The 21,537-nt window shown below is 33.7% G+C and overlaps 4 protein-coding genes across 6 annotated transcripts in view; 2 read left to right on the forward strand and 2 right to left on the reverse strand.

The window, feature by feature from the left end:
* Positions 1-2,982: 2,982 nt before the first annotated feature.
* LOC123315495 lies at positions 2,983-7,862 on the reverse strand. Of its 2 annotated transcripts, none has more exons than XM_044901206.1 (3): positions 7,493-7,862; positions 4,978-7,378; positions 2,983-4,656 (listed from the first exon to the last, which is right to left on the reverse strand). In XM_044901206.1, the coding sequence occupies exons 1-3, from the start codon at positions 7,787-7,789 to the stop codon at positions 3,215-3,217; spliced, it is 4,140 nt and encodes a 1,379-aa protein (XP_044757141.1). In that variant the 5' UTR covers positions 7,790-7,862; the 3' UTR covers positions 2,983-3,214. The 2 variants fall into 2 exon arrangements, with proteins under 2 accessions (XP_044757141.1, XP_044757142.1); XM_044901207.1 differs by lacking the exon at positions 7,493-7,862 and having other exon boundaries at positions 4,978-6,297; positions 6,383-6,500.
* A 164-nt stretch (positions 7,863-8,026) lies between these two features.
* Positions 8,027-12,953, forward strand: LOC123315152 (exocyst complex component 6). Its single transcript, XM_044900736.1, has 14 exons — positions 8,027-8,318; positions 8,382-8,547; positions 9,211-9,395; positions 9,447-9,548; positions 9,608-9,710; positions 10,058-10,130; positions 10,363-10,520; positions 10,763-11,137; positions 11,238-11,416; positions 11,595-11,786; positions 11,843-12,080; positions 12,207-12,348; positions 12,408-12,591; positions 12,642-12,953. The coding sequence occupies exons 1-14, from the start codon at positions 8,194-8,196 to the stop codon at positions 12,766-12,768; spliced, it is 2,349 nt and encodes a 782-aa protein (XP_044756671.1). The 5' UTR covers positions 8,027-8,193; the 3' UTR covers positions 12,769-12,953.
* Positions 12,780-17,547, reverse strand: LOC123315153 (cellular tumor antigen p53). Of its 2 annotated transcripts, none has more exons than XM_044900737.1 (9): positions 17,318-17,547; positions 15,738-15,833; positions 15,636-15,687; positions 15,279-15,494; positions 14,954-15,137; positions 14,368-14,599; positions 13,934-14,126; positions 13,749-13,875; positions 12,780-13,558 (listed from the first exon to the last, which is right to left on the reverse strand). In XM_044900737.1, the coding sequence occupies exons 2-9, from the start codon at positions 15,806-15,808 to the stop codon at positions 13,533-13,535; spliced, it is 1,101 nt and encodes a 366-aa protein (XP_044756672.1). In that variant the 5' UTR covers positions 15,809-15,833; positions 17,318-17,547; the 3' UTR covers positions 12,780-13,532. The 2 variants fall into 2 exon arrangements, with proteins under 2 accessions (XP_044756672.1, XP_044756673.1); XM_044900738.1 differs by lacking the exon at positions 17,318-17,547 and adding an exon at positions 16,092-16,374.
* A 2,340-nt stretch (positions 17,548-19,887) lies between these two features.
* The window catches only part of LOC123315167 (cadherin-87A), a 139,742-nt gene continuing 138,092 nt past the window's right edge, over positions 19,888-21,537 (forward strand). The window contains exon 1 of the mRNA XM_044900763.1: positions 19,888-20,260. The gene's annotated coding sequence lies outside the window, so the exon portion shown is untranslated. The remainder of the gene's footprint in view (positions 20,261-21,537) is intronic.

The following is a 21,537-nucleotide window of genomic DNA, read 5'->3' on the forward strand; positions in this document are numbered from 1 at the left end:
GGAATTCCTGGAAATTTTTATTGGTATTTCTTGTGTAAGGTTTTCGCCTCAAAAAAATATTTTAATTGTAAACCTTATCCACTGAAAATCTAAAATCAGGTTTGTTTTGAGCCTGACGTCCAGAACTAAGAAAGGGTTTCGTGAAAATTGAACGACCTCAGTTAGGTATCTTTGTTTCAATTTAGGTTTCTATATGATGAAAAAATTGATTTCAAGAATATTAATGAGCCCTATATGTACTAGGTATATGAACATACATGGAATCCATAAAATTGTTAATATTTAATTGAAAAGATGAAAACAAAAATTTCAGGGTCGTTTGTCCATCCTAGGTCGTAGGTCCATGTTTGTCCACCTTTTTTTTTTTTCATTTGTCCAGGCACCGTTTTAGAGATATCGGAAAAGAACTTTTTTCGGTTCATTTTCTGTGCAGCACCCCCAAATCGCAAAAACTTATTTTGGCTGGTACAGATCGTTTGTACAACGTGAGTCCACTTTTGTCCACTAAATTTTTTCATTTGTCCATCCACAGACCCATAGAAATCAATCTTTGAAAATTTTTGAAATTTGGCACCCCCAAATGAAAATTTTTGAACCAAAATTTCAGGATCGTTTGTCCATCGTAGGTCCATGTTTGTCCACCTTTTATTTTCATTTTTCCAGGCACCGTTTGAGAGATATGGAAAAAGAAGTTGTTTCGGTGCATTTTGTGAGCAGAAATTCGTCAAGACCGAACGGTGCTAGAAGGATGAAATTCTCAGATTTATTGCTAAAAGAGTTGTTCTTTCAGAATATGTATCACAATTCTATCTACGGTTATAACTTCTATTGAGAGATGAGAGATAAATGATAAATGATTCGAAAGCTGACCTTCGAAAAATCCTGAAAAAGATGGGTTCAGTTAAAAATTTGTCAAGACCGAACGGTTGCGCCGATATGGATGAAATTTTCAGATTGATTACTAAATTAAAAAAAGAGTTGCTCTTTCAGAGTTTGTATCACATTTCCATCTACGGTTACTATTATTGAGAGATAAACGACTCGAAAGCTGACCTTCGAAAAATCCTGAAAAAGATGGGTTCAGTTAAAAATTCGTCAAGACCGAACGGTTGCACCTAGATCGATGAAATTCTCAGATTTATCACTAGAAGAGTTGCTCTTTCGGAATATGTATCACATTTACATCTACGGTTCCTTTTATTGATAGATAAACGACTCGAAAGCTGACCTTCGAAAATTCCTTAAAAAGCTGGGTTCAGTTAAAAATTCGTCAAGACCGAACGGTTGCACCTGGATGGATGAAATTCTCAGATTTATTACAAGAAAAGTTGCTCTTTCAGATTATGTATCACATTTACACCTACGGTTACATTATTTGAGAGATAAAAGTCTCGAAATCTGACCTTCGAAAAATCCTGAAAAAGATGGGTTCAGTTAAAAATTCCTCAAGACCGAACGGTTGCACCTAGATGTATGAAACACTCATATTTATTACCAGAAGAGTTACATGGTTCTGTAGGTGGACAAATGAAGTAGATAATTGGGGGGACAAAAGTGGACTAACGTTGGACAAACGATATTTACCATCGTTTCATCGTCTCTCAATTTGGCTGAGCTGCTTAGAAAATGCACCGAAACAACTTCTTTTTCCATATCTCTCAAGCGGTGCCTGGACAAATGAAAAAAATAGGTGGACAATCATGGACCTCTACTATGAACAAACGACCTGAAATTTTGGTTTAAAAATTTTCATTTGGGGGTGCCAACTTCACACTTTTCAAAGTTTTCAAAGATTGATTTCTATGGTTCTGTGGGTGGACAAATGAAAAAATTTGGTGGACAAAAGTGGACTTACGTTGGACAAACGATCATCTGTACCATCAAAAATAAGTTTTCGCGATTTGAGGGTGCTGCTCAGAAAATGAACGGAAAAAAGCTCTAGAACGGTACCAGGACAAATAAAAAAAGGGTGGACAAACTTGGACCTACGATGGACAAATGGCCTTGAAATTTTTGTTTCAAAATTTCCTAGAATAATTCGTTCCCTCCTATAATTCATTATTATTCTTCATATCTTGTTGTCGAGGCAAAGCGCTATAAAGAATAAGAAAGGACAAAGAAGTCCACCGTATATGTGAGTGTCCTGATTAGCCCAATATTTGAGCTGAACTATAGCCTTTTCTAACGACAAACGACAACACAACCCTATAATCGTCGTACGTCTGTGGTCATCAGGGAATTAGTAGGGAAACGTATCACTCACGCCAGTAAACTCTAAAGACCTCTTCTTTTAGAGTTCACTGACTCACACACTAGCAGTCGGTTCAAACAATAGATGCGACTATGCGACAGTCTGACCACGGTTTTGGGGTTGAAAAGTGTTTGAGAAAGGGCGGTTGCCCGTGAATCAGAAAGGAAAAATTACAACCTGGCAAAGTAACTATCTGGTTCTCGGGCATCTTCTCGTTTTCATTGCCGGAAATTCTTTGAGCATATGGTTTTTTTTCCCGTTCTCGTTTCCGAAATTGTGCAGCTAGAGAGTCTGTGTGTAGCCGTCTTTATGCTCTCGACACGCGCGTGAATCGGGAGAGACGAGATTTCTGCGATTGCTCCGATTGCTTGCGTCAAACGCACGATTAGAGCGCGTGTGCACGTGGACGCCGGGATCTAATGTACCCTATTATCTCGACATGCGTATTTCTCTCTGCATTTGGACAGGCCCGAATAAACTTCGTTTTTTCACAAAACAACTACCTATTGTTAAAAAAAATGCATTGTAGTTAAAAAAATTTAAAACCTTGTTTTAAACGGCGCCTTTTATATGCGCATCGATATAGCGAATTTTGAATTCCCAGGAATAAGCAATTCCTCGTGGCTTGAGAGGTCATTATTAGTTTTTTTGAGCTTTCTCATTTATCCATATAAGAACAGCAATGTTATCACGCCTTTTTATATTAAAAGTCAATAGGAAAAATCGAAAAATAAACTTTCAAATTATATTAACATTTATTCATTACAAAGGACTAATATATTCATATATACAGTGGTAAAATATAAAAAGGAGATTGCCCTTATTCTTTAAATGAGGTTTATCGGTAACAAATGAATTTTTTTCAAAACTATATCTCTTGACAATTCTCGGCGTGAAACTTTCAAATCGAAAGTATAAACATGTGTTATCAGATCAGCTATTTACAATGAACATGTACACAAGTTATGTTCGATTTCTCCTCGATCTTCGCACAGGTTGGACATCCTTTTCCCCAGTAACGTTACTAGTATCACTTGAATTATTTTCAGAAACATTTTTTTTTCGGAGTCTTGATGTTAACAACTTTGTTTTGTCCTCCAAAACAGTTGCTGAATGTTTTGAAGACGCTTCGGACAAAAGAGATTGTTGATTTTCGTCCATTTTTGCTGTTCTATCCTGATTATCCTCCGAGGCAGTAGTTTTTTTATTATCCTCGCTGAAGATATTATTACGGCTCCTAGTGTTCAATTTTGGAGTTTCAATATTTCTCAAGCTTGGAGGAATAATCTTAGCTTTTGGCGTTCTGGCGAAAGTTGAGTTATCTTTAGCTTTTGAAGGTGTAACACTAAGCTCTGAATCTGTTAAAGTGAATTTGATCACCTTAGGAGGAAGGAACTTTTTCTTCCTGGGAGAATTTATTTTGGGAATAAGAATATTCTTAACACAAGCCTCGGGTGTTTTAACCTTCAAATCAGTCTCGTCATTTGCAGGTTGAAGGTTTATTTTTCCATTTTCTCGTCTTCCACATATGAGCCCAATTTTCTGCAGTAATATTTCGGTATATAAATGTGGGAATTGAATTTTGGCACTGGTGAATTTTTTCAGAGCATTTTCGCAAAATTTTTCAGCAGCCTCTTTTGCTCCAGACGATACCAAAAATTTAATATAACTTACAGAAGCACCAATTTTAATTTCATCACAGCTTATGGTATTCTCCAAATCATATTTCAGGAAATCTTGGGAAAGATTGGAATATTTCCTTAAACGATTATGAAAAATTTCCGCTGTATCTTTTCTTTTGTATGATAATGACTCATGCAGTTTGAATACACCTTTGAAAAAACTGCCTGCTAGTGTTATTTGACCCTTGTGCATATACCACAAAGCTTCTAAATGATAGAATGAAAGAACTGTTTTATGGCATTCCAGAGATGTGCAATGAAAACAGTCACATAAAGTATGGCTCATGAACAATGGGCATTTGTATGTTTGACATTGTAGCACAGGACTAGATGGAGAAGAAGCATTGTAAGATGACTGAGCAGGTGTATCAAGCATTATTTCGTTGATACCTTCCATTATATCATCCACAGAGGGAACTGCTAAATATCTTTTTTGGTCGATAATTTTTGGTCCTTTTTGTGTTTTATCCAGCAACAAAATATCTGAGATACCATCTACTTTTACTCTGCAATCATCTAACCTTTCGCTCCATAAATCTGCATAAGCCAGATAACATAACATTTTTGCACTATGAATTGGGATTACGTGTTGTTGAGCCAATATAAGGGACTGTTTGCCAAAATACCTCACTTCCCGTGGCATTTTCAAATCATGATACATTTTAACAAGATTGTTGAATATTTCCATTAGAATGATCATTGAGTAGGTGGTCCACTGGGATTCTGAAAAGATAGATTTCTATTACATTCCATGATATACTTACAGGTAAGATGTAAATAATCTACAAAATCAAAGTGAAATATGATCTCAACATTTCATTTATGAAATCTGACCATGACGACTGCATCTACAGATAAGACAGTTACTTAACCAAATTAAAAAATAAATTTGTTCCTGGATTAAAAAAAAATTACAGCCAGTTTTCCTAAGTAACTGAATGAATTTTATCGTACTTTTCAAAAACATGAAACCTCAAGGGATAGCCCAATATAAACTCCCTGAGCAGTTTGTACCTTAAATAGTAATCAAATGTTAATATTTACCTGAGGTATATCTAGTGACAATCATATTATATGCTTTGATGAGAGGGCCATATGAGAACTTCATTTCCATTTCAAAATTCATGGCCTTAGCTACATCCAACAAGTTATAAAGCAGTAATTCCATACTTGCTTCGAGACTCCAGAGGTTTTTTTCATTTTCTTTCTTCAAACTATCCCAAAAGAACTTAGCCTTTTTATAATATTGATATGCAAGTGATATATTTCTATGAAACACATGGAAATATGATAAATTCATGTAATACTGAAGTAGGTTTTTGTAACTTTGTGCGTTTTTTTCCAAATCACATATTATCTCCTCCCTATTTGTTCCTTCTTTGAGAAAAAACAGAAATCTATGAAGGAAGCCATCACATTCTAGTATTAAACATTTGTCATTGATGAATTCTGCTACACTGAAGGCTAAGAGTAATGATCGAAACGAATTGTATCCATCTGAATGTAAAACAAATTCCATCGTTAAATTTTTAACCAACTCATACACTTTTCTGGGCTCAACATCCTTGAATAACGTTGGATTAGGGTTTGATGCAACAATTGTTTCCAGAATTTGCAACGATTTTTCCAAATTTTTCAACTTTTCTCCTGTCACTTTCAAATTTTCGTAAACAGATACTATATCACAACTATCGAAAGCATCTGATGGTGTTACATCCACAATGAGATCAGATTTATTTGTCAATTTCGTAACTTTCTCCATTTCTTCTAGATTTTTAGAGATCATGGCAATAGTTTGATTTTTGTGAAGAAAGAAGCAATAGAAGGAAAAATATAGCATCAATGTTTGATCACATCGATTTTTTGGAGAGTTTTCCAATTCATCGAAAATATTCTTAACTAAATTCAAAACTTCTGCATGAACGCGAATTTCTTCATCAGTAAATACATTCACAAAAATTTTCATAATTGTCCGTTTGTCTCCGATTTGACAAATATGTCGAAATGAAGACATCATTGGTACTTTACTTTTCCATTTTGCATGATACATCTCTAATTCAGAAATTAATAACTCAATTTGAGCTTCTCTTGTTTGTATGTGTTCCACATAACATTTATATTCCTTCGGAATTGTCTTAATTACTGATATAATGGTGAATTCTTGGATCTCAGGTGAACTATCCTCTTTGCTGGCTGCTTTGATTTTGATCCATTTGCAAAACACTTTATTCCTGGAATCTTTTTTTGTGTTTATGATTTCCATAGCAGTCCAAATTAGAGCTTCTTTATGTGCTTTTTGCTTTGAACATATGGAACTCAATAAATTGAATGTGCTTGGTATTATTACACTATCTTCCATTGTACCTAACAAAGAATGGTACTTTAGAGTTATATTTCCCATTGATATAGCTTCTTCATAATTTTCTTTTCTGAAAAGCATTACACCTACATTATGGAGATAAGGTGCTGCATCTGACCAACTCTTCTTATACCCTTCACATTTATTATTTTTTTGAAATAATAAAATCTCAAAATATTTCTTGAGAAAACTATTCACTTTTTTTATGTAATCCTCAGAAATATCATTAGTATTTAGAAGTGAAGCAAAAAGTATCAAAATGCATAGGGCTACATCTGAAATTTCGGAATTGCCCCTAGACAAACATTTACACTCTTTGGTACATGGCACAGCTCTTTGAAGAAAAATTTCCATCATTAGACTCAATATCTCATAAATTATCATATGCTTCTCAGGATCGGAATATAATTTTTTTTCACAACTTTTACAGAAGTTTGAAAACGATACCATCACCTGGGACAACAGTTTACAGATATTATGAAAATTTTCAGATTTTTTATATAACTTGTATGACTTCATAAGAACATCTCTACTAGCCATAAGATATTTCTTGTCAATATCTGGCTCAATTATATATTTACAAATTTTGAATATTTCTCTGAGATCTATCCATTCTCCTTCCATTGGAATTATCCCCAATATTTCCTCGATACATTGATGGGAACATTTTTGCATTCCTAGAGTTAAAAATGATGAAAAAAGATGTAAGCCAAATTTTAAAAATTGTGAAACTCCCTGGAGTACATTTTCAGTAGGCATATCCTTCATTTTGCTAATATTATACAAGAAATAATCAAACTGAAGATCTAAACCAGTATTCAATCGTGGTAAGCAGAATCCATATTTGAAAACGTAGTCCATAAATATGGTATAGTTTGAAGATGTAATAATTATATCACTTAAAAGTTTCCCTAAGCACATTATCTTTTTTTTATTGATGCTAGATTTTCTTGTGGCAAGATCAACTATTTCAATTATGATCAGGTCACATATAGATTTATATACGTTTTTCTGCTTCTGTATTAAATTTTTTGGCATAAAATCAGGCAATATTTCATGTTTCACTTCGAGTATAAATTGGTAGTTCTAAAAAAGATGAGGAATATTATAATTATTTAACAATTAGTGCATATTTAGGAGAGCAAAAGTAGAGAAATTTCACGTGTTCTCATATCAAGAAAATATTATCAGACAGCTTACCTTCTTCATCAAAAGCTTGCATATGAAGTATATACTCTGTACATAATTATCATATTCCTCAGTAGTAATTGTTGTGATTAACTTAGATAAACCAGTCACAGCAGATATCAGTTTTTCTTCATTCAACTTATTGCAATTGTTCATATTTGAGTTACAAGTGGTGCAACAACAAACAATCAAATATAATGCTTGTTTTTGTGTAAGGCAATCAGATCTCTTATCCAAAATTTCCAATAACTCTTCGAAACATCCATCTGCTATTTTAGATCCTACAAGTTTTAGTTCTTGCCTATCCATTGTGAATAAATTGTATTTTGACGATTCTTAAATTTAATTTTATCTTTTCATCTTCAGTGAAAATATTTACAGATTTCAAACTTTGAATATTTTGACAGTTGAAACCACAGAACTGTAAATGAACAGTGGTTTTTTGCTTCTTTTTTTTATGGTAGTAGGCCTTATTTTCCAATAATTTTATTTTATGCTTCTATGTCAACTATCAAATGTCAATGTCAACTGACATATGTCAAAACAAAGAGGTTAATCTTTGGACAAACTGTCAAAGACGAAGGGGAGGATATTCGAATTAATATTTTTATTATTTTTCACAAAAAGAAAGGAATAAATATTGATAATATATACAGAATAGTTCAATTGGAAATGGATATTCATTTTTGAAAACTGGCAATTCCTAGGTCACAATGCAATCAAGGCAAATAATGAATGGTAATCATACTAAAAACCTTCCTTTCGGAGGAAATACTCAGTATGATTTATACGTGCAGGAAATTGAAGGAATAGATGATTATTTTGGTCCGACCTTTAGGTGTGTATTGCTCGAATATTTTCGACCAGAATAAGAAATTTTCATGCAGAAATAATTATCCAGGGCAATATTCGATAATGATGAGCATGCAGAGTTTCGGGATAAGTTGGAAAAACGAATCAAACAACATGATAGAGATATTGAACGACTGTGCAACATTTATTATCAGGGATTCATTGAATCTATCACAGAATTGTTGGATGTTCGATCACAGGCCAAAAAATTGAATGTAAGATTTAAGTTACTCTTTTTTCATTACTTTCATTCAGAAATAGGGGGTCATACAAAATATGTTAATTATCCAGAAATAAAATGAGAACTCATTGTCTTTCATCATTAACCTTCTAATGGTTATGCAGTCATCATACACTGGGCCTGTTCCGATATTGCTGGTTTTACTGGCCTGTAATCGAATAACAATAGAACTCGAACGACTGGGCCAATAGGCATCGTCTCTGAAATACTGACAGTACTGTTCAGGAATATCGGAACAGACAGACTAACTGAATAGCACCTTAGAACTACTAAAAATGATCTTTCACAGATCAGCTTAATATTTTCAGCAGTATAGGGCTCCTTAACAAATTTTCAAACCCGCTAGTTGCCATGGAACAAATAAGGCAATTCTTAGAGCTGATCTGTGTTGAGGTTCGCCTATGCCCTACCTCATAGTAACCAATGATTTTGACAATTCATTAGAGTGCCCTATACAAACTTTGTTGTGTTCCAACAAATCTATTTTTTAACAATTACTGTATAGTGCATGGTTTCTTCAGTTCATTCAGTACTGGAACTTTTCATTAGTTTGGCTACATAATCTACCATTCTTTCTTTTCATAAACTAGATTGCCTTTAATATAATTTTATTATAATAATCTCAATTCATTTTCAGAATAATGTGATAGCATTAAACACTCAGCTTAATGCTTCTGCCCAAGGCATAATGAAATCAGGAAACGAATTAATAAATGGAAGAAAAGTACAAAATAATATTGCCGCAGTTATAGCACAATTCAAATTATGGTTACCAGTTCTGACCACTTATTCCAAACTACAAAAACAAATTGCAGAGAAAAGGTGCTATTCAAATGTGTTTAATGATAATTTGACTTAACTTAATTCTTCCAGATATTATCCTGCTTTAAAAAGTTTAGAAGAACTGGAACATTTACATCTTCCTCATGTTGCCAGTTACAGGTTCTCATATCAACTGAGAGAAAACATACCAAAGTATTTAATTACAGGCTTGTATGATTGTTGAATGAGCTATTCATAATTTTAATTTTTAGGATTCGCCAAAGTATTGAATCAGCTTCAATGTCTGATTTGAAAGATTTCCTGGAAAATATTAGAAAATTTTCTCCTAAAGTTGGCGAAGTAGCTATGAAACATGTGAGTTATCACTCTTTAAAAGTAGTATGAACTAAAAATGGCCTTTATCTGTTGTTAATCTCATTGCATAGCAAGGAAATACTTCAGTACTTTTGAATTATGTAAATGATAGAAAATCACTATTTTTATTAGAATACAGATACAAATTTTTTCTAACGATAAATACATAATTCTTTAAAATGACAAATAATTTTTTAAATGATTTATACATAATTTTCTCTCAACCTAAAACTTTTTGGACCTATGTTCAGGAAGATTATCGGAATTTAAAGTGTGTAGCTCGTGTCAGTATTATTCAAACAGCTGTAGATCTTGAACATTGATAAAAAATAGTTTTTTCTTTTTAGACAAGGGAACAATTGACAGAGGATCCTACGTTAGTTGTTCGAAAGAAAAAACGTATTGCTCACCAGTATTCAGGTACAATTAATTTTAATGTCTTTCACATATGATTTGCATATCTAATTCTCTACTTGAAGAAGTAGAGAATGTAAACGAGGTTCTAAGAAACTTAGCAGATGCCAATCGTGATCTGCCAATATGGCAAAACTACATTTCTTTTTAAAATCTTAAGTCTCAGAGGAGGGCTGCATAAACCCATCATTATTAAATGAGATTCTAACAAGGATTTTGATACAACCATTTGTTTCAGAGGATGAACTTAGTGCACAAGAACTGATAGATTTCTCTCCCATATATAGAAGTTTACATATCTCTACAGTATTAGGAACAAAGTCCACATTTGAAACTTACTATAGAGCAGAAAGAACAAAGCAAGCTCGATTGGTTTTACAACCTCCAACGAATATGGTTTGTTTATAACATCACATTGCAATAAATTAAAAAATGGTCTATTATTCAACAAGCATATCATGATGCCTTTTATCCACTCAGATGACATTTACCAAACAAGTTATTGTTTCAAAGCAATAAAATCATATCATGAGATCTCGGAAATAATGATGAATAAACGGTTAATCTTTTGCTGCGTTTATTGTAGCTATAACTTGTCAAAAATCTAGAGCTATTATAAATTACAATAACTTTTTCAGCACGAATCAGAGGAGAGTTTTCGTTTTTATATCCATTCAGTTCTGGGCTTCTTCATTACCGAAGATCATGTATTAAATACAGGAAGTGGACTTATCAGTAGGTCTTTTTTGGACGAAATGTGGAACTCTGCCTTGTCAAAAATGGTAACTGCTCTGCAGAATCATTCAGCCTATTGCACTGACGCTACACTTATACTTAGAATAAAAGATTTAATCATGCTGCTTTGTACAACACTCACAAATTACGGATATACAGTAGAGCCTTTATTGGACTTCGTTAAAGAGTTACAGGATCATTATACAGAGGTTCTCATGCAGAGATGGGTACAAGTATTCAGAGAAATATTATCTAAGGAAGATTTTCAGCCAGTGGAGGTAAGAAAATCTGAAGAAATATTTATGGTATTCACATTTTGTAAACGATATATATAAAATTACTTATTCATTGTGTGATGATCAGGCCAATTTTTTTTAGATACTTGACCAAGAAGAATTGGATAACATTTTGTCATCCTTTCCTTGGGATGAAGATTTACCATATAATATAGAATTTCCTTATACACTCCCATTCTCCAGTATGGTACCAAAAGTATACCAGCAAGTGAAAGAATTCATATATGCTTGTTTGAAATTTTCCGAAGACTTGAATATGAGGTGAGAACATAACCTTCCTCAACCTGATAATATTGAATTGATGTGTTCTTCAGCCAATTGTCAATTGTTGAGCAATGTACTTACTCGGAATACTCTCTCTGTTATATGTACATAGTATCTTCTAATCTTTTACCCTTGAGCTGCCACTGATTTTTGATATTGTGTTTCCTTTTCAAAGTCAACATGAAGTAGACGAAATGATCAAAAGATCTATCAACTTACTTCTAACAAGAACATTTAGTGGCTGTTTATCAACAACCTTCAGAAATCCTCGTGTTGGTTTACAAGAGACAATGCAAATAATAATCGATACTGGATATTTGGAATCTTCTACAACGTATTTAGATCAATTCATCTCAAATATCACTGGGTAAGAAATCTGTCAATAAACATATAAAATTCCATTTATTCAGTTTCCGTTTCTAGCGAGGAATCCAAAGCCATTTCAAGTGGACTAATGCCAGGAAAAACAATAATGTTCCAAGTTGCTAGAGAAGATGCCATAACTCAAATATGTGAAAAGCTCAATAAAAAACTGGATGAATTTTTAGAGCTAGAAAGTTATGACTGGTTACTTGTTGAGCCTCAAGGACATGCCTCCACCCATATCTCCGATTTGATTGCATTTCTCAGGACCACTTTTGAAAGTTTCACTAGTTTACCAGTGAGTGTTTCAATTTGTTGGATTCGTTGTCAGGAAGAAATTTCCACTGTCTGACTGCAAATATACTATATACATGAACAATAAAATTAAAATCTTGGATTCTTGTATTCAAATAGATTCTTTCAGTTGGAAGTTGCTCAAATTGCATGTAAGGCAGCTTGTGAACATATTGCCAAAGCAATGTTCAGTCTATTGATGAGTGAGAAGAACAAACAAATTTCTTTAGGTGCTCTCAACCAGATTTCTTTAGATTTGATTCAGTGCGAATGTAAGTCTTCATAAGTTTTTTTTTAATACACAATTAATTTAAGTCTAAATCTTCCATAGTGTTTGCTGCATCGGAACCGGTGAAAGGTTTGCAAGAAGATGATTTAGCATACTTTTCAAAATTGAGGGAAATTTTAGATTTGTTCACTACCTGTGACTGGCCCACCTATTTTCATGATTATGGTCAAGAGATAAGCAAATATAAACAGGTCAAACCAGATGATGCCCTCATTCTTGTTGATAAGTAAGTAAATTGAAATGAATGATGCAGTTTATAATTGTGAACCTATTCAGGTTGAAAGAAGGTGATAAGAAGACAATGTTTACTGTATTGAAAAAGAGTGAACGAGACAAAAAGAAGCTTTTGGAAACTGTATCCAAACAACTGAAACAATTATCCCAAATTCCTCCAGGTAAATGATGAATTATGAACAAAGTATAAAAACAGTTTATTGATATAAATGATTATAAAATTGATTCTTAAGGTAAACAAGAACACCTATTAAAAATATTTAAAATATTATGTTGTATTAACAGATTTTTGTTTAATATAATGTTGATAACTCCTTAATGTAATTTAAAAAAAATATATACATTCTATTTGGGGTTAACCAGTTTCATTATCCTTTTATCATTTTTTTTTAATTTTGACAATAAGACACTTATGGAAGACAACATTGCATCAGCACCTTTTTAACAGGGCATAAATAAATATGTCTGAACCAAGGTGCAACAAGAGTTCTTCGTTGAAACCAAATAAAAATTCTAATCATTACAGAAACTAGCACCACTTTTTCTTAATATAAATTGTTCATCATAATAACTAGAAACATCAAATAAAAACTAGATTGAGCACTAACTCTAGTTATTTTAGTGAACCTTTAATATGGGTCACTCTATATATTTTTGATTTGAACGTCAACAGAGAAACATTTATTCCTGCTGAACCATAAACAGATATTTGATTTTGCTCCTTCATCACAAATATGGCTAAAATAAATGCAAAATAACTTGTATAAGTGGAAATCCGCATTCTTACTATCTTATATAAATTATATTCAAAAATTTGACAAGCTTATAAAGCTTTTGTTTTGAATATGTAAAAAATGGAATAATTCCCATCTACATTCAGGAGTTCTGAGGAGAGATCATCTATGGTTTTAACTATAATCTTGAGGAAGCGTATTATTGCTGTAATTGATTCACTTGAGCTGAAAAAAAAAATTATTAATAGAGAAATATAAATAAATAAAATAGTATAGTTAAGATTCGAATTTTGAAAGAATTTCTGTCCCGTGCCCACGTGTTCGTACGCGTTTACATAATATAACACGCCATGAAATTATACATAGAATAATAATAATAAGAAGACTAAAAGGGACCGAACAAAAAATCACTTACCTTGCAATTTTTTATAAGCTTCCACATATTGCTCATTTTTTTGAGGATTTCTCATTACCTCTCCAGCCATCAGATCTTGACTGAACTTGAGGATCTGAAGAATATTGGCCTTCCCAGGCACTTCAATCTGAAAATTATGTTACACAAGGTAAGAGAAGTATCAATTACATTAGAATCTTTCTTACTGTAACACTATGCATATTTTTGTCTTTTGACTCATCCCCAGATGGTATTTTCTTATCTTTTGGTTCTAATTTTCTTTTTTTGCCTGTAGGAGCTGTAGATTTACTGACTGAGTCTTTTTCTTCTTTCTCTTTGTCACGTTTTGGGCAACTACAAATTCTTACGTTAAGAATTCTCCGCCCCAGAATTTCACCACTGTAAGAAAAAAGAAAAATTTGAACTTCTTATGTTGAGTATGAGAGTATTCTTTCTAGTAACAAATGAAATATGAGTATGAGAAAAAAAATTTCTGAGAACATACATCATCATTTTATTTATAATAAAGTTCCAAGCCGTTTTCTTTTGGAAGAGACGCGATTACAGCGGACGCACATAATTGGGAAAAAATTGAATTTTGTTCAGATAAAAAAGAGGAAACTCATTGATGAGTACTTACTCATACTTCTCAAGAGTAAATATAATTTCTATTGGTTTGCGATTCATTCCAGTTGGACAGGAACTCTTGCAGACAAACACAAACATCTCCCTTACAGCATCCGTTCCAGCCTGTGGATAGGAGAGGGGAAACAATACAGACAACCTCTGATTGTTGTCGCGATCTCCCAAATAAAAGGCCTTATCATTTGAGGGACATCGAATTATATGTTGACGTACGTGTGGAGGAACATCTGCAAAGAATATCAATAATAAAGTGCGATCAAAAAGGTTTGTCAAGAGGGCTTTGGAAATAGAGTTCTGAAAAAAGTACCTCTCCAGGCGGGTCTTGAACCCACGACCTCTTGATTGCAGGTCAAGTGCTGTACCACTGAGCTACCAAATGGGCAGGTTTCATCCGTCCAAAGATAACCACTTGCCACAGAATTAGTAGTGGTATCTCTGAACAATGGCATTCATGTTCTAAGTCATGTCATGAGCAACTCCCAGACATTTTTAACTCCCACTTTACCTCCATGGAGGAACAATGAAATATCATTCAGTAGAATGGACACCTATTATGAAGCAATTCATTCCAATGAACCTACCTTTGTTAAATTGAGGTTGCTCATGTTGAACACATCGGAATACTAATTCTTGGGAATGCTGTAATGAACTGAAGCTTGGAGTAACTCTTACATAGAGACCTTCAAGGTCTCGAGAGTTCAGTCTGAAATCCACTGGAAAATGAGCTCCCATATCAATGAACACCTTATTGAGGGAAGCGGAATACTGAAAAATTAAATGATTAGCCATGAGCTAGTAAAGCATTTTTCAATCTGAAATACAATATAACCAAGTAATACGTCCCAAATCAGTTGTATTGAAAAACTTTCCAGACTATCCACCAATGTCTGAAAATTTGGTACTCACCACCCAAGGATTTTTTGAACCATTTGGTATGATTGAAACGTCGAAATTGTATGGTCCAGCATATTCTTCGTTGCAAACCTTAAGGGGAACAGTATAAACTGGTGGCAGCTCTTGTTGATATGACACGTTAGAAGGCAGTGATAAGTCATTAAAGATTTCTTGTTTCAAATTCAAGGTTTCTTCATTTCCCAGAGGACTGAATGTGTTGCCGATTTCCTGCAGAAACATTTTGAGGTATAATTACATGAAATAAAGATTGAATTATTGATCCTTTGAAGAAATATATACATCTGATGCCCCGTAGTGAATATTCATTTGCAAAATTTTCCACAATTCAAATATGGTTTTCAAACTTACTGATAGACCAGGTTCACAAAAATTCCCTTGAACATATTCCACAATGTCATGACTGAAAAAATAGCATTAAAGACAATAAGATTAAAATTGTATAATACATACACATTATGATAAAGAGCTTCCCTAGCATCATTCTCCAATATATCAGATAATTCAGAATCATGAAAAGACATGATTACTCAACTGTTTCAAATGAGCCTGAAAAAAAAATTATTTGAAGTTGTTCCAATAGCCAACAAAACTTAAGCTAAAGTACAAGAAACATAGTATCTCATTTACTTTCAAACCAATAATCGGAGTGTATAAATAAATGATACACAGTTTGGAAGATACTATCATATTGTATGTAGTCTATATATTAATATACCTACAATATACTATCATAGTATAAAAGAATTAAATCTATAATTTGAAGCTCATTAATTTCACATGTTGCATATACATAAGTGTACTCACTTATGAATATGCAAACTTGCCCACTCTGTACATAATTGAAGGCTCAAAAACCTACACAGTTCTATGTATATATAAAATAAGAAAAAATAAAAATAATACTATCTCCTTTCAAAATTCCCCAATCTGTAGACCAATTGATATTTTGTCGTCCCTTTTTCTGTCCTGTATAATCATTAATATTTCTTGGAGCACTTCCTGGTTTGAAATTATCATTTTCTAAAAGAAATGTGTTATACCAGGTGGCAAACTTCTTTTAACGATTTCACATATTCCAAGTTACTTACTGAAGAAAAAATAAATTACTGTGTGAAAAACATTTAATTTCCTGGATCATCAGACTCAACAGATTGTTGATTGAAATATATGTATAAAAAAATATAAAATTAATGAAAACCAAAACCTGTGATTGACCTCCTAAGTCAAAATTACATGTGTAGTGGTTCAGTAATCTGTAGTGAATATACTGAATATTCTCTGAGGTAATGGAAATAACCTATTTATTCAGAAGTCCAATAGAAGGCTGTTTTGGCTGTTTTTGAATTTTTTTTCATTACAATGAAATAGTTATGGGACGATTACTTAGAAATACTTATTATTATTTTCTACATTTTGCCCGATTCACACATAATTTGAATAACAGGGAATTTTAATGTAATTTTATGTTATAGAAATAAACAGGATAAAAATATGATAGACTTTCTATCTTCAACATAACTCTTCAAAGTCAACCCATCGTTGTAGTGATAAGTAATCACTGTGTCTTTCAGTATTTTGTTTTTAGTATATTATTATGATTATTAATGACCATGAAGTGATTTTTGCCATTCAGAGACTCGCATTTTTCTTCACAAGAATCATACAATCTTTTTCCATAATAATCTTTTTCCAATAAGCTAAGAAGCTCAACAAACCAACAGACCAATCTTCTCATTTCTTCTTTAATTGTTAAATATCTACGCGAAGCTCTTGTTGTATGCCACGATAATAACAAAATGAAAGTCTTCATATCGCCAGAGGCATTTTTTTCATAAGACAGAAGAAAGACATTCTGAAAATTATGCAGAATTCACCTTGGAAAGTTTTACCAAAAATTCTTTAACATTGATGTGAAATTTATAAAACGTATCAAAAAAATTGATTAGAATATCTGGGGTACATGAAATAATAACAGATCTGTTCGGTAATAAAACAACCAAACAATACCGGAGTGAACAATAGTTTTTTACCTGTAAAATTAAGAATTCCGGAATACTATTCGTCTGAGCTGCTGTTGAAGACACATATATTGACAAAAATACACGATGAATAAAATATTTCTACATATCCCCAACAACAAATTCCAAATCCTCCAGGAATTGATTATGCACCTTAACCTCACTTGTTCACAAGTTCACACACCATCACAGTGGAAGCATCCAGTTTGCAACCACCTGTGTAGTTCAGGTTGTTTCTTTTTGAATTTCGCAAAGCAGTGTTGGCAACGTTGCCAGTCTTACATTCCCATTTTATCACCGTCGAAGGACCAAGAGACTCCAGTCGAGAGTCCGAACTTTTAAACTCGAAACTAGTTAATTAATTATTTACACTATAGAAATCACGAAAATATTTCCTCAAAAACAATAAAATACAGTAAATACACATTTATGTTGAAAGATTACCAAGACACATTTTTATACGAGAAAGTAGGTTTGAAAATGTTGAAATATCAACAAAACAAATTTACAGGGGAATATTAAAGCACATCCACCATTTTATGACTCATTCAATAAACCTAAACCATTGTATAATGAAGAATAGTAGTCACGAGTTTGGGAGCCGTTCAACTTGAGAAATCACTGCGTGGTTAAACGAATTTTCAACTCATCAAAAAGTTGCTAACCGTCTCAGGTTTTCTCAAGGTGTAGTTGGTAAAGGATGAAATCACTATCGTACGAGTGAAAGTGCTGCATACAGCCATGGAAGTGGAAGAGCAAGAGCAACAACCGTCGCACAAGATCAGCTAATAACTGCACGACGAAATCCCTCTTCAAAGCATCCCGAATTAATATCTCATTCCAGCAATAAACTACTTTGGTAGTAGTGGTAGTATACTTTCTGGTCAAACAATCCGGAATAAGTTGCATAGCTTCAATTTGAGGACATGAATATCCGCTAGGCACACACGATTGGGTAGGGAAAAGCGGCGTGTAAGATATTGTTGAGCTGGGAACAAGAACACGCATAGATGGAAATCCTGTCTACTTCTATTTCGCCTGTCGAAGTTTGATAAGCGACTCTGTAGCTATGGCGAGAGCGAGGTAGACGATATTTACTAAGTTCGAAAAATACACTCCATCGCCTCTCTCTACTCCTATCGTTCTTTTAATCGAATCTTTCCCACTAAACTCGATAAAAAGAACAATAGGAGTAGATAGAGGCGACGGAGTGTATTTTTCGAACTTAGTATTAATGAACATTTCATGTCGCCAACAACTCTTTTTTTGTGATGATTCAGTGTGCGTTTGCATTTGTTTTAATGGGCGCACAGATCTTATTATCTTTTTATACGCCATGACAAAGGTGAGGCTCTCTGAGTCACAGTTTCGAATTTGGTGGATTATGTTAATCCACTGGCAAAAATTTTTGGGAATAGGTCAAAATATATCATATGAAAATAGTGCAAGTGAAGGATGAGTTTTTGGTCTTGGGAAGAGTGGCAGCCATGGGTGACAATTTTAATGATTAAACATCAGGACAATTGTAAACGACGGCATAGAAATGCATGGCATAAACCGAATGGATTTGCCTGCTGTTTCTCCAGAACTATTGAAATTGTCGGTTCTGCAATATTACAGTCATCACACCGCTTACCTGACCCACCGACATACAGCTCACCAATGCTTTGAAGGACATTTGGCAAGATACTTTTCCAAACTTTCATTGATACCTTCATTGACACAAAGACGAATAGAGTAAGTCTTGGTTTCTGTTGCCTTTTCTGGCTGATTGAATAACAATATCAGTAAATAAAAAACTATTTCATTAGTTTCCTCTATATTTTATTTCATGTACACTTAAATTTTTGAGCAGTGTACTTCTCAAGGCTCAAACACGAACAGTAAAACTGCTGTTTGGCACCAACTTCTCTTGTACTACTTAACTCCTTCCACAAGAGAGCTATTCCTTGATAGGTGCCCCAATCTTGCCAAACTTTGGGCCACAGATTATAGATTACTGTAATATATGCGTTTGGCTCCTCTTTCTTCTTTCTGTATAGATAGTTCCAGAGACAAACTGTCTCTGATACTTCTATGGTCAACGTTCTTTGGAACTGATCTCTACTTGAGAGCTTGAGGCTCTCAGAAAAACTCGGCGAAGAATTAAATCCCACCGAAATACAGTCGAGCTTCGGACATCTATAACGGTCGATATGATCCATGGAGGTAGGAAAACCTCCATGATACCGGATACGACCGCACTTTTATACCTAGACTCTAGAACATCCAGACTTCGGAACTCCTTTGTTTCCTGGAGAGCTTTGATCTCCTGAACGTATCAATACACTCCATTGGTCGACGGTACTCCCCGTATTTAGGTCTAACCTGCATGAATCGTTTCACTAAAAAAAAGTGAATGAATTCGATTGTATGCAATTTGCACCGCGTTAGAAGGTCCGGTTCCTGATTCTCTCCACGCACATGCATATATGCATCTGACCGAGTAGAACTATTAGCTACAATAGGAATATGAACGCCGCCGTCACCTTGGCGAGATAATTCGTTTCGTACGGAATCCCCTATGGAAGGTAGCAACATCGTGACTTGGTGGCCTTTCTGCTTTTCCGATCCCTTCTCGTTCAATAGGCCGGTTTGATATTTCTTGCGAGCAGTTTACGTTCACCAGTGTCTCGAACGGTTACAACATCATTCGAGAAAGCACAAAACCGCGGTCTCCGGTTCACTGTACTTTGTAAAACCAATTATTCTCCATTATTCATAGCGTTGTTTTCAATATGACGTAATTTATGTTGTGCCTCTGTTTCGTGTATTGCTGATCTTGCTTTTTCTTAGTGTTTGTGGGTGATTCCGTCAGTTGTGTGTGTCATCTATCTCCTATCTCCACTTGGCACTGTTTTAACAACCGTAAAGTTCATCTAGGTTCACCGAGGCAGGGAGCAGCATCTCGGGCAGGTGCGTTTCTTTGTTGATAGAATTGGGTTCTTAAAGTACCTACCTGAATTCTACCTGCATATTTGGTACTGTGAACTTTGTTACAGGTATCTAAGTGAAGTGAATTCGTTAAAGTTGTGCATTACCGGTAACATATTCCGGTACCTATATTCAATAAAATGTGCTCACTGCTCTATTCTCTATAAATAGTAACCGGTATTGAAACATATGCTTATGCTTATTATTTCATAGTACATAAGTACTTACATTTTTCAATCGTGAAGGTGACTTTCTTACGCGTACAAATTTCGAAACAACAGGTTGTTGTCAACAAGGAATGATGAAATGATACGAAATTAACGGGGAAATTAAAATAAATCTACTTAATATTCCTCAGATGTAAAAAAAAGTTTCATAGGTACTGAGTATCTACAGATTTACCTACCTATTCCATTTACCTGAATGGGATAGCCTTTTATAGTACTTAAATCATCCAAATATGTAAATAAGAATTTTATTTCTGACAAACTCCATTTTTTAACACAGATAGAAATGTTACAACAGTAAATTTCGACGGCTGATCTTGTAAAATATGAAAGGTAGGTATTATTTTTTGACAGAAGGTTGAATAAGTTCAAATTAAAATACATCTCCATTTGTCTAGGATGTGGATTCAATGCATTTTAGCATTATTTTCGGATAATTCAAATGGTACAAAATGTCCAACAAAATGTAAATTTTTTGATATAAAATTCATAAAATCCACCTCCAAATGTGAAGAAAGTAAATTTCCTGTATGCATATTCATTCGAATTCATAAAGTGGATGCAACACTAAAATCTGATGATCGATTTAGTAAAATGTCATAATTTCTGATAAACGCTTGAAACAACCATGCTTCTTTTCAAATTCAAATGAACTTGTAAATGTGACTCTTTTCAGTTTTTATATAGGTAGAAAATAAAAACAACGGTTCCTTATTGCGAAGTAAAATGCTGACAATTATAACGACCTTGTTCTAATCATGTCTGGGAAGGTACCTATTTCAAAACAATATTAGTCATTTCCATCTCCGGATAATGTCTTATATATACCTGTTTTTTTAAATATATTACTAGTTCCATGTATTAATCGTCAAAAACCATTTTCAAATTAATTTTCTCTGATATCTCAAATCGTATCGTATAAGTATTCAAGAATATTCTCACTTCATTAGATATTCCCAGAACCTTCCTAGCATGTATCAAAATTATGTTTTTTTCATGACATCATCATGAGAGAATATTGGAAGTATCATT

This window comes from Coccinella septempunctata, chromosome 6 (assembly GCF_907165205.1).
Source record: "Coccinella septempunctata chromosome 6, icCocSept1.1, whole genome shotgun sequence".
Lineage (NCBI taxonomy): Eukaryota > Metazoa > Arthropoda > Insecta > Coleoptera > Coccinellidae > Coccinella > Coccinella septempunctata.